This window comes from Barbus barbus (genome assembly GCF_936440315.1).
Source record: "Barbus barbus genome assembly, chromosome: 15".
Classification (NCBI taxonomy): Eukaryota; Metazoa; Chordata; class Actinopteri; order Cypriniformes; family Cyprinidae; genus Barbus; species Barbus barbus.
In genome coordinates, this window is record NC_136743.1 from 4,205,058 (window position 1) to 4,219,134 (window position 14,077).

The 14,077-nt window shown below is 38.8% G+C and overlaps 1 protein-coding gene across 1 annotated transcript in view; it reads right to left on the minus strand.

Moving 5' to 3' along the window:
* LOC306881955 (pituitary adenylate cyclase-activating polypeptide type I receptor-like) overlaps nucleotides 1-14,077 on the minus strand; it is a gene marked incomplete at both ends in the record, with an annotated part of 28,486 nt that overhangs the window by 12,246 nt on the left and 2,163 nt on the right. The window contains 2 exons of the mRNA XM_079436350.1: nucleotides 1,035-1,142; nucleotides 12,593-12,698. Coding sequence (XP_079292476.1) covers nucleotides 1,035-1,142; nucleotides 12,593-12,698 — 214 coding nt within the window. The remainder of the gene's footprint in view (nucleotides 1-1,034; nucleotides 1,143-12,592; nucleotides 12,699-14,077) is intronic.

Genomic DNA, 14,077 nt, shown 5'->3' on the forward strand with positions numbered 1-14,077 from the left:
AATCAGCCAGCAACGATAAATCAAACATGTTTCCTGCTTTAAACATACTATAAGCAGCTGCTGCAATATGCTGCTGTCAGCAGAACCGCAAGAACAAAAGAGTACATACATCACATGTACATTTATAATGACGCATGATCTCATGTAAAGCCTAACGTTTAGTGTTTCTGTGAGATCTCAGGCTGATCTTACGCCTGCTTCAACAGTGTTGCTGTTAAACCTGAACTAAACCACAAATACAACCAAAACCTTCAAAAGATTGACTTGAAAATACATTTTTATTACACAGCAACTCTTGTATCTTTAACTCATTTTTATTTTATATTATTTAGCTCGCTAAAAATAAAGTACCATGGTAAAACCATGTTTTTTTGGAGATGTTTCATGGTCGAACACAGAGATTCTACTGTCTGTTTATATATGAATGATTTCTGAAGGATCATATGACACTGAAGACTGGAGTAATGATGCTGAAAATCCAGTTTTTTCCCCTCACAGGATTGTTAATTAAAATAAATTATAATATATAAATATACTAAGTAATATATTAATAAATATATTAAAATAAAAAGTTATTTAAATTGTACTTTTTAAATGCAAAAACAAAATAAATAATTTAAATTGAATAAATAATAAGGTCCTGCATTAACTAACATTAAATAACAACGAGCAATACATTTGTTACAATACTTATCGATCTTTGGTAACATTAGTAAATAAAAATAGAATTGTTAGGTACTGTTAGCTCAGGTCAATTAGATAATATTAACAGATACAAACCTTTGGTTTTAATAACGTATTAGTAAATGTTCAAATTAACATTAATGAAGATTAATAAATGCTTTAGAAGTATTTTTCATTGTTAGTTCATGCTATTGCTAAATATTTGTGGTTAAATGGAATCTTACTGTAAAGTGTATACCAATACTTTTCATTTATATTACTATAATTAGTTATATGAAATTAATTATATTACTATTATAATTTATATTAGCAGGAATGCATTAAAAATGTCAGCGTGCAATGTCTCTCACCCTCCTCTGGACTCATGAAGTCGAAGAGCTCGGGACAGCTGACCTTCACGACCTCGCCGACACTGGCCGCCTGCCAGCAGGTCAGATTGTCCCACTCCCACGGACACTCTGAAAACAACACCACCATCACAGCAGCTAATTAGGTTAGTCTTGCTGGGACTATTTTTTACCAGAGATTTGAGGCCTGTTTGTTTTGGACAGTTACTATGGTTTTATTTGAACTTCCTTAGAGTGCTAAGTAAATAGCATGGCATAGAATTACAATAATAATTCAAAAGCATATATAATAGACAATGAAATATCATAGTATTGCCAAATGAAATAATATCTGTATCACAGCACCGCTAATATCCTCTTTTGCATATAAAACATAAAGCCAAATTACATCTGGACTCTTGACACTATAACAGATGTCTCTGTTTAATTCTCAATTATACTGAAGTCTTTCTAAGATTAGCCAAGGTGAGCGTGACTGTGACCAGCAGGGGGCGTGAGCAGCGGTTCCTGCCCGAGGACTTCAACATGATCAATAGGTGATATGGATCAGAATCCATCACTTTCACAATTGCATTTGACTCTTCGTTTCCCTCAGCTCATTACAGAATGGATTCTGGAATTAATTACAGAAATGACTTTCACTCAATCTGGTGGCAACCAGCAAAATGATGCAAAAGATGAATGAAAGAATGTGGAGATACCTGATAGTGTCAGAACATCAACAACAGATTTTGGAATGAATTGTGGGCAGATTTAGAGTTCAGATGTGTCTATTTCTGTTCATTAAAATGGTACGATACATTCATTTATTCTTCTGTAGACAGTTTAGTTTTACTGAACAATAACAATCAAGAATGAAACGATTATATTTCAGCTGTAGACAGCAAATGCAAACATCTTCAGAGTTTTCGAAGACATATTATTGTCTTCAACTATGCTCAGAGACCTCTAACTAAAGTCAGAGATATGAAAACTTTAAAAACAAATAATAAACAAATAAATAAATAATAAACATAGTCTCAATATGAACACTGTAAATAAATAAATATGATCAAGTCTCAAATTCAAATAAATATAAACTAAATAAAAAGTAACAAATAATGAATATACTGGTCTCAATATGAACACTATAAATACAAGCGAAATAAAAACTAACAAAAAATATAGAAAAAATAAATATTACCCAGATTCTATAAACAAATTCAATTGATTTCCAATATAAACAATATAAATACAAACTAAATTAAATAAATAAATTATGAATAACTGAATGAATGTAAATAAAATTCTATAAATATATAAATTAAATAAATACTATTCAGTCTCAATGTGAACACTATAAATAAAAAAATAAATAAAAACTACCCAGATTCTATAAATAAATTCTGTAAGATACAATCGAGTTTCAATGTGAACACTATAAATATAAACCAATTAAATAACTGAATGATTGAACGAATGAATGAATGAATGAATGAATGAAGTAATGTTAATAAATTCTATAAATGAATACTATTCAATCTTAATATTAACATTGTAAACTCAAACTAACTAAAAACTAACAAATGAATGAATAAATGAATGAATTTTCAAATAAATATTAAAATAATAAAAATGAACAAACACTAATAAACAAATGAAATAATACTATTGCACTATAAATACAAACTAACTATAAACAAATAAATATAAAACCTAAATAAAAAGTAAACAAACGAATGAATAAATGGCTAATAGCCAGATTCATTTTTACTCTGACTCAGATATTTGTTGCATTTGAATCATAACTGAAGCAACGTTTCAGCAATCATTTTCCTCTACGAACTCTCCAAGGAAAAATAACATTTCTCCGCAGCTCATTTCACAGAATTGATCACTGAAACAATAACATAATTCATGAACATGAGCTTAGATGTTTTGCTAACTCACAGGAAGGAATGAAGTCATAGTTACTTTGGCCGAGAGCCTGATTAACTAGACGCTGTACATTTAGTTTGATTAAAGTCTCTAGAGCGACGTTCGGTTTCTCCATCTGCAGCCTGTCTGCTCTTTCTAGCTCGAGTGAATATGCGAAGTGAAGGTGGAGAGCAGCAGGTTTTGTCTATCTGATGGCGCATGTTCTTTCTCACACATCTCAAAGTGGTCCGGACACAAAGCCAATTATCTGAAAGGCCAAACGAGAGCTCTCTAAACCAGCGGGAGAGAGAGAGAGAAACGGAGAAGTAGCGAACTAACCAGATGCAGATAAAAGTGTTCATTCTGACACGAACACTGCCTCTCTGAATCATTTCTAGCAGCATACAGCTTCAGATGAAAACGTGCTCAGACTGACTCACTGCTATAAAGGTCACTGCTAGATCGTAATCAGATTTATTGGTGAGATTTTGTCGATTGGGCTCACAGACTAGACAAAGTGTGACGTCATTGATGCGTCAGGAGCCCTGGGGATGTACAGCTACTCGAGCGCAAACATTATTACAGCTTCATTCATACTAAACAACATTTTAAAACAGATGTTAGAATACTAACACACTATGCTTACTAAAAAATAGCATGCAAAGAAGCATTCAGCATGCAATAAGTATGTCATATTAGTGTTGTTACTGTTAAATAAAACTAATAAAATTTATTTTTAATTGGGAAAAGGCTGAAATAAATGGACATATCAGTATTAGATGAAAAATTTGAAATTAAAACTCTTGAACTGTAAATTGATGAGTGAAATAAGTTTTAAAATCACCTCAAACTAAAACTGAAATAAAATTAAACTAAGCTATATAAAATATTTGTAATATTCAAAAACTAATAAAAATGACAAAATTAATAAAACTTTAACTTTAAAAATAAAATGAAGGAACAAATAATAAAAGCTAATTGAAAATATATATGTCACAGATCTGCCAGGCTCTGTCACCAACCAATCACAACGCACTCCCTCACCTGAATACTGATCACACGCACCTGCACATCATTGAGCCACTCATTAGCCATGCCATAAATACACACACCTCACAGCACCCGTGTCTGGTCTCGTTCATGCAAAGAGAACTGCCATAGCTATCACAGCTCTATGCCTACTACTTACCTCCTTGTCTACTTACCTGCAGTGTTTCCTCCCGAGTGTGTTCTCCAGCGATCCCCAGTCAGTCTGCTCCTGTGTTGTGTCCCAGTCTGCCATCCGGGTGAGGTGCGTGGTCAGTTCGTGTTCCAAGTTCCCTGTCAAAAGAAGATAGTTAAGTTAACCTTTCTCCAGATCACCGAAGACCATCAGGATTACCATTTACCTGTCACACTCCTTGTTGCTCAGCTGATAAATACTTGTTCATTCATCCAGCTCTCTGTCCGAGTCCTACTTCTGTATCAGAAGACCGGACCAACACCGACAGACAAACAGCATGAGCACTCCCGACCCCTTCCAAGAGCTCGTGGACAGACTCCGACGAGCTCTCACACCAGCACCACCGCCTGCACCTCCCATCACTTCCGTCACCAGTTCCACCAGTTCTTCCACTACCGTGATCTCCAGTCCCATGGCCAGGCCAGCGCCCTACTCTGGCATGGCGGAGGAGTGCAACGGATTTTTGTTGCAATGTTCAATAGCACTTGAAATGCAACCTCAATTGTACCCCATGAAAAAGTGAAGATTGCTTTTATCATTTCTCTTCTGAAGGGCAAGGCGTTACAATGGGCAGAAACTATCTGGGCACAAGAAGGTACAGTCACTCAATCCCTACAAAATTTTATACTTCACTTCTGAGAAGTTTTTGGCAAACCTGCACATGACACTTCAGTAAGTGACAAATTAAATCATTTACGTCAAGATACCCTGTCCATTAATGATTATGCCCTTCAGTTCCGCACCCTTGCAGCAGCCAGCGGATGGAACGAACGTGCCCTTTTAACTGCCTACCGTCAATGGTTGGAGCCCAGACTCCCCTTACAGCTTGCTGCCTACGATGATTCCCATGGATTGGAAAGTCTCATCCAACATTCCATTCGATGCGCTGCACGAATGATATCTTGTCTTGCAGAACTAACTATCATTTCAGGTTGCAATTCACTCCTCCGTCACCAAACAGACCAGCACCCTCCAGAACCAGTCCACGAACCTATGCAAATAGACAATTCACGACTATCTAATCAGGAACGACAAAAAAGATTTTCTCTTGGTTTATGTCTGTATTGTGGAGAGAAGGGGCATCTTCAAGTGGCATGCCCCGTGCGAATCCCTCGCCTCTTGGTGAGTACTATTCACCCAGTTATACACAACTTAAATTCACTGGCGATAAAAGTTCTGCTTACTGCCTCCGAATTCTCTCTTCCAGTCTATGCCCTCCTCGACTCCGGGTCAGCCGGGAACTTCATCTTGGGAAGCCTCTGTCGTCAGCTCAACCACAGCCACACAGAATAATTACCAAATTCAATCGGTAACTGGCACCCCACTTGGTCGTAAATGTGTTAATCATAGTGCTGGGCCTGTACATCTGAAAATTGGATTGCTGCATGAGGAGAACATCCATTTACTGGTTCTGGAGGGTTCCACTGCCGATATTATCCTCGGACGGCCTTGGTTTGTTCAACATGAGTCCAATATTTCATGGCATACTGGTGAGGTCCTGAAATGGGGTAACCAATGCTTTTCCAACTGTTATCCCAATGCACCTAAACCTGTCTCTCCTTCAGTCGATTCCATCGCCTTGAACTCCACGTCCATTGAAAGCTCTCCAGAGAAGTTATCAGTAGACATTCCTGCCTGTTACTCCCATTTCAGTGATGTGTTCTGCCCCCAGAAAGCCTCCCAGTTGCCTCCACACCAGCTATGGGACTGTGCAATAGACCTCTTACCGGGTGAGTGCCCTGTGGGAAAATCTACCCACTCTCCATACCCGAGCAGAAGGCCATGGAGGAGTATATTGAGGAGGCACTCAAGCAAGGTTGTATCTGTCCCTCCACATTCCCTGCTTCGAAAGACAGAGGACTACGACCTTGCATCGATTATTGAGCCCTGAACAAGATAACGGTCAAGTTCCGTTATCCCCTTCCTCTCGTCCCAGCGGCATTAGAACATCTTCACGGAGCCATCGTGTTCACCAAATTGGACCCGCGCAGCGCCTACAACCTCATCAGAATACGTGAGGGGGACGAGTGGAAGACGGCCTTTGTGACCCCTACTGGCCACTATGAATACCTGGTTATGCCCTATGGTCTTGTCAACGCCCCCTCCGTATTTCATGCATGACGTGCTCCGGGAGTATCGCCACAAATTCGTGTTGGTCTACATGGATGACATTCTCATCTACTCCCGGATCATGGCCGAGCATCGCCACCACGTTGCGGAGGTCCTGCAACGCCTGAGAGACTTCCACCTATTCCTCAAGGCAGAGAAGTGTTCTTTCCATCAGTCCTCAGCACAGTTCCTTGGATATATCATCGACAGCGGTGGCATCCAGATGGACGAGGGGAAGGTGGACGCCATCCGTAAATGGCCCACTCCTGACACCATTAAAGAGCTTCAGCGTTTCTTGGGGTTCGCCAACTTTTACTGCCACTTCATCCATAATTACAGCTCCATCACCAGCCCACTGACCAACCTGCTCTGCAGCAAAGCCAAAGCTCTCTCCTGGATCCCAGCAGCCACCGAAGCCTTTGAAAGGCTCAAGGAAGCGTTTACTAACGCCCCAGTCCTTGTACACCCAGACCCCAGGAAACCATTCATTGTGGAAGTCGATGCATCCACCTCAGGAGTTGGTGCCATTCTCTCCCAGCAGCAGGGGACACCAGCTAAACTCCATCCATGTGCCTTCTTCTCTCGCAAGCTCAGCCTGGCGGTAAGAAACTACAACATGGGTAACGGAGAACTTCTCGCCATTAAATTGGCCCTAGAAGAGTGGAGGTATTAGTTGGAGGGTGCACAACATCCCTTCACAGTTCTCACCGATCACAAGAACCTGCAGTATCTGAGAGAGGCCAAGAGACTGAACCCTCGTCAAGCCCGATGGGCCCTCTTTTTCACACGCTTTAACTTCACGATTTCTTACCGTCCAGGTCCCAAAAATGTCAAAGCCGACGCCCTGTCTCGCCTCTATGACTCCAAGGAAGAAACTAGTGAAGAACCTGAATCCATCCCCGAGAAGATCATCGTAAGTGCCATTCAGTGGAATTCAAGTCCGTTCACCCGCACCAATGCTTCCACGGCCACTCCGCCGGGCTGTTCACCCGACTTGCAATATGTTCCCAGGGCTCAACGCACACCCCTCATTCAGTCTGTACATTCATCTCTGGGCACTGGCCACCCAGGGGCCAACAACACCTTCTCGCTGCTAAGAGATCGCTTCTGGTGGCCCAATATGGCCGGAGATGTTAGAAGGTTCGTCCAAGGCTGTGTATACTGTGCCATGTCCAAGAGTCCACGCAATGGAGACTGCCGAGTTGATGTTCAACCACGTCTTCCGATACTTTGGTATCCCTGAGGATATCGTCTCTGACCGTGGACCCCAATTCATATCAAGGGTATGGAAAGCCTTCAAGCTCCTAGGTGTGACCATCAGTCTGTCCTCCGGATACTATCCCCAGACGAACAGGCAGACCGAAAGAAAGATCCACGATTCCTTCGAACCTTCTGCCATGGCCACCAGGACTCTTGGAACCAGTTCATTGGCTGGGCCGAGTATGCCCAGAATTCTCTGTGCCAACCAGCCACCGGTATGACTCCGTTCCAGTCCGTACCAGCCACCCATGTTCCTCTGGTCTGGGGAACCGGCGGATGTACCATCAGTAGACTACTCGTTCCGAGAGAGCGAGAGGGTCTGGGACGCTGCTCACCACCATCTTCAGCGAGCAGTGCGTAGTCGCAAAATGACAGCCGACCTTCGAAGCTCCCAAGAACCAACCTGGACAGAAGGTCTGGCTGTCAACCAGGGACATCAGGATGCGCCTACCCTGCAAGAAATTAAGTCCCAGATTTGTTGGCCCCTTCACCATAATCAAGCAAGTCAACCCGGTCACTTACCAGCTTCAGCGCCCCCCCTCAGTACAGGATTCACTCCACATTCCATGTTTCACTGCTTAAACCTTACCACTCTCCTGTTTCTCCCCCCACAGAGCCTGGCCCGACAGAGCAACCCCCTCTCCCATTGATCCTGGGAGATGGCGCCATCTACCAAGTAAAGGAGATCTTGGACTGGTGGTCGGCTGGAGTATCTTGTAGACTGGGAGGGCTACGGCCCAGAAGAGAGATCATGGGTTCCCAGAGATGATGTTCTTGATCCTGTCTTATTTGTAGAGTTCCATGCCAGCCATCCGGAACGTCCAGCACCCAGAGGGAGTGGTAGACCACCACAACGTCGGGGTGCCCGGCCCTCGGGAGCGGGCCGTGGAAAGGGGGGTAGTGTCACAGATCTGTATAGGCTCTGTCACCAACCAATCACTGCGCACTCCCTTACCTGAATACTGATCACACGCACCTGCACATCGAGCCACTCATTAGCCATGCCATAAATGCACACACCTCACAGCACCCCAGTGTCCGGTCTCGTTCATGCGACGATGACTGCCCAGTCAGTCTGCTCCTGCGTTCTGTCCCAGTCTGCCATCCGGGTGAGGTGTGTGTTCAGTTTGTGTTCCAAGTTCCCTGTCAAAAGATAGTCAAGCTAACCTTTCTCCAGATTACCGAAGACCTTCAGGATTACCATTTACCTGTCACACTCGTTGCTCATCTGATTGCCAATAAATACCTGTTCGTTCATCCATCTCTCTGTCCGAGTCCTACTTCTGTAACAATATAATACTATATATAAAACTATACTATAATGCCATAATAAAATTGTATATAAATAATACTAAAATAACAATGTCACAGAATTAAATGTGGTGTCCATTTGTCACCCTTGCAATATGGTTGTAAATGATAATTGGAAAACAAATGATACATATACACACATCTTTATATAAAAGTGTAATTTGTTCCTGTGATGGAAAACTTTATCAAAATTAAAAGCTAATTTAAAATATTAATAATATATTGTAAATATGAATTATTATTATATTACAATAATATAGGAACATTATAACTAATATATTAGTATTATAACTACTAATAAAATATTATAATAGTATAACAAAACATAATACTAAAATAACAGTCACATTACATTGCATGTTTAATTCAACAAGTGTATCATCAACATGTTATCATCTTTTGAAAATAAATATGTACTGTATTTATTTAGCATTTTTAACCCAATTCTGTGTAAAATATGACCTTTTGGCAGTCCAATCAAATAATTAATCAAGATGAAAATAATAAACTGCAGTTCATACTGCTTTCTTTCTTTGACAGACCACACTGGTGACATAACAGTCGTTATTCATGTGTTATTTTGCTTACGTTCATGTTCTAAATGACACTAGCACCACTCTCGCTCACTTTCTCTTTTGTCTCAATTTCTCTTCCACACACTTTTGCTTTTTCTGCCTGCATCTGTCAATCTCTTTCTCAAGCCCTTCTTGCAAACGTGACTGTTTTATTTCCGGCTGAATGATTTTCTGTCTGCGTAGCGATGAGCCTGCTGTGCTTTAAGGAACAGGAGAGGACGAGGATCAATGAAGCAGATGTAAACAGGCTGAACACAGAGGTCATTCCTCCAAAATACTCCCAGTTCAAAAACACAGAGACACTAAAGTCACATGCAAAAGGTCACTGGACAAAATATCAAAGCAAGCAACATTTACTCTAAAGAAAAACAGCTCAAGCACACAATTCAAACTAAATATTTCACAAAAGATGTTTGTTGTATCATGTCAATGGATCAAATACGTTTAAAGGTATAAATTACAAGTCTCTGTGCTCTGAATGAACTTGAGTTCACTAAATCCATATTTTGCAGCTACTGTAAAAACTCCTTCCCCACCAATGAGAGCTTAGAGTTTAACAAGGGTTTTAATTACTGGCATTTTAATGGTTTGCAGATATCTTGAAACTGACGCTTAATTCTCTGCTGGTAAGCATGTTGCTCTCCGTTGCGGCTGAGAGCACTATTGTCGTCTAATTAGCTTAACCGCCCCCAGAGGATGCTGATTGGACGGCTAAAATTTTCCAAGAATTTAATGGCTTTGAAGCCAGGCTTCTTCTCATCAAGTTTGTTAAAATGAAGTTTCCTTCATACCTTACAGTGCATTTTCAATTTAAAACTGCTAAGAAAAACATTTATATTATTTATTACTTGTTTTTAGGATCATATACTCTGCCGTTCAAAGGTTTGGGGTCAATAAGATTTTTTTTTTCTTATGCTCACCTAGGCTTCTATTGTTTGATTAAAACTACAGTAATATTGTGAAATGTTTTTACTATTTAAAATAACTGTATTCTTTTTTAAATATATTTTTATGTAATTTATTCCTGTGATTTTCAGCTGAATTTTCAGCATCGTTACTCCAGTCTTCAGTGTATCATGATTTTTCAGGAATCATTCTCTAATATGCTGATTTGACAAGAAACATTTCTCATTATTATAAATGCTGAAAACAGTTGTGCTAATCAAAAATGTTTTTTATGAAAACATTAATATATTTTCCATTTCCAGGATTCTTTGCTGAACAGGACGTTTTTCAGCATTTATTCAGAATATAAATCTTTTGTAACATCATAAATGCCTATTGTAAGTTTTTTTTTTTCAATTTAATGCATCCTTGCTCAATAAAAGTATTAATTTTTTTTTTTTTTTTATCTTACTGAGTCCAAACCTTTGACATGTAGTGTACATTTAAACCTGCACATCTTCTGCCTCAGATATTTTGCCATTTTTGTACACCTTAAAATGACTAAAGAACCATTCACTGCTGAATCAAACTGAAAAAAACTAAAACCTATAGCACATCTGAATTTGGATTGCGGTTGGTTATTGAAAAACACGCAGGTTTTGGCACTGAAATTCAAATTTCACATGTAAAACTTTCACTGTTCAGTGAATTCACCCAAAGTGTCTTTCTAGCTACTCAAGCTGTTTTACACCTTATAATCTGTTATTTTCTGCTCCAAACAGTCAGAACTATCTGGAGTGTCCTTGAGGCTGCAAACACATGAGTTAGAGTCAAAGTGCTTTCTCTCTATCTTCCTCTCTCCGCTGGATGAGTCCTCCAGCTCTCACAAAAATAACTTCTCTTCTCTGTAATTGCTGACAGGTGTCACAGCCCTGCTTCCTGTTTACCACGATACCTGAATAACTCTATAGGGGACGGATGACACATATTAGTACACGCCGAGCGAAATGAACCAATGAACGCAAGTTCTAGTTAGTTTAGTATATTGAAGCTCTGGGAGAGATGGAGAATCATGAGTCATTCTTTCAGAAGGAGGACTGAGAGCGAGATGGGAAGACAGAATGGAGAAGGATGGAGTGATGGAGTGTTGCATGGTAACAGTTCTGAATCACTTCTATGAATCGAACTGTTCAATTCAATGAACCAGTTAAAATAATGGTTGCTGACATCCCCATCTGGCATATTACATGCTCCTACACAGTCCAATAAAGCCATATTAATGCAAAATTACAATTTCAATAGTAAGAGTGTTTGTTGTCATTTCATGTATCCCATTTCAGTTTAATAAAGTATAAAGTGACTTAAATACAATTTTGTTACACAATTGTTCAGAAATTTGGGGTTAGTAAAATTAGTAAAGAAATTAATACTCAGCAAGGATGCATTAAATGAATAAAAAATGACAGTAAAAGCATTTATGATGTTTAAAAAATTGTTCTTTTGAAATTTCTGTTTATCACACAATCTTGAAGAAAAATGTATCACAATTTCCACAAAAATATTCAAAGATTTTTAACAATGATAATAATAAGAAATCTTTCTTGAGTAGAAAATCAGCATATTAGAATGATTTCTGAAGGGTCATGTGACGCTGAAGACTGGAGAAATTATGCTAAGAATTCAGGTTTGATCACGGCAATAAATTACATTTAAAAATATATTCACATAGAAAACTGTTATATTAAATTTTAATAATAATATTTCCCTTTTTTACTGCATTTTTAATCTAATAAATGCAGCCTCGGTAAGCATAAGATTCTTCTTTCAATAACAATATCTTATCGATCCCAAACTTTAGAACACTTGCGTACAAAAAAGTAATTTAATTAAATTACATTTATTGGAAATTTTTTTTATCTTTATGTTTTTTATTGTAATCCGCTATTAAAGTAACTTTTATTTTGCCCCATTCGTCAAAATCTTTGTTTACAAAAATGCTCTTACTATCAGCTCACTCATCAGTTCAAGGTTCATTGTGAATCACACATGTGCAAAAGAGGCAGCTCTCACTGTTTGATGCAGTTGAAAATGACTCTAGAAAGGGAAAACTTTAGCTGTTAACTTTACCTGTTCATCTTTCACACTGTAATTGGAAGATCAAACGCACTGGTTTATGTAAGAGAATTCCATAGATGTACACTTCACATTTTGCCACATTTGGTCATCTGGATATTCCATGCATATACTCTGTATACATAGTAGAAGCTGTAAATATGTTATAGATAGCCTTTGCTCACTCTTACCAAACTTTTCGTCATCTTTAGTGTTGTGCAGGGCAATTCGCTCGAAGCATCTCTCCTCCTCACGTTTGATGACGCAGTTAGAGATTTCTGAATATATGGGCCACATCTGAATCAACAAACAGATAAAACACATAAATAAACCAGAACAACACAAGAGCAGGATTAATAAACAGCAGCAACAAACAGGATACATTTGCACCACAAAAACCACCAAAATGTTTCCAATTACAATAACTTGCCTGCATATAAACAAGATACAAAATTGACCTGCAAAATCTGTGCTGGTCCCGTCTATTTATCCCTCTGGGGGTAAATCAAATTTTTTTTTTTCACAGACTTTATCTTTTATAGAAGTTGTGTTATTTCTGTCTCTGACATCTATAGGGTTTGTTACTGAGTTGGATTGATTGTCCATCGCTGTAAAAATCCAGCTAAAACTGGTTTTCCTAAAAAACACCCTCAGGCTACCCAAGATGTAGATGAATTATTGTAGATGAGAACAGATTTAGAGAAATTTAGCATCACATTACTTCCTCACCAATGGATCCTCTGCAGTGAATGGGTGCCGTCAGAATGGCTACTTTTACATACACAATTTTTGGTTCAATCAAACTGAATTCATTCCGATTGATGAATCTGAATGTAGTGTTCTAACAATACATTGGTAGATTTTGATGTGTGACGACAACAGGAGATGGACCTTTTCAATGGCCGAACGGTTATCATGCATTATGGAATTATATTTTAACCCAAAGCGATGATTTCTAGTTAAAACGTCTTAATGATGGTTTTGTTTCTTACAAACGCAGAGCGTTTACATTAACGATGTTGATTGATGGACTGGACTGGTGTGAATTGCTTGTGGATTATTGTGATGTTTTAATCAGCTGTTTCAACTCTCATTCTGACGGCACCCATTCACTGCAGAGGATCCATTGGTGAGCAAGTAATGTAATGCTACATTTCTCCAAATCTGTTCTGATGAGGAAACAAACTCATCTGGATGGCCTGAGGGTTAGTAAAGTTTCAGCAAATTTGAATTTTGGGGTAAAATATGCTTTGAATTGTATAGAAATGTGCGGAGCTGAGGTTTCTAGAACACACATCTGTTGACAAATTCTTTTAACACGCACAGATATAAACAACAAATGCGCTGTCAAACAATGATTTATCTGTAGTAGGGTGTGAATTATACAGCAAAACTGAAGGGGATCAATTTAAATCTATAATAAAGTGCAAAATAATGACATCCCGTCATCTACTGTCCATTGATCTTAATGGAAAACACTTGAGCAGCCAACTGTTGCTATGGTTACCTCCTCCAGCAACTTACTGAAAATACGCACTATGAGTAACTTGTAATCTAATGTTTGTGGTTACTGAAATGTTATTTGAAAGTCCTAAAATATTTATGTAAAATGAAGCATGTAATATTTTAGATATAAACTTGACCTCCTTCCCAAACCTTTCACTTTGCCCTCCTTT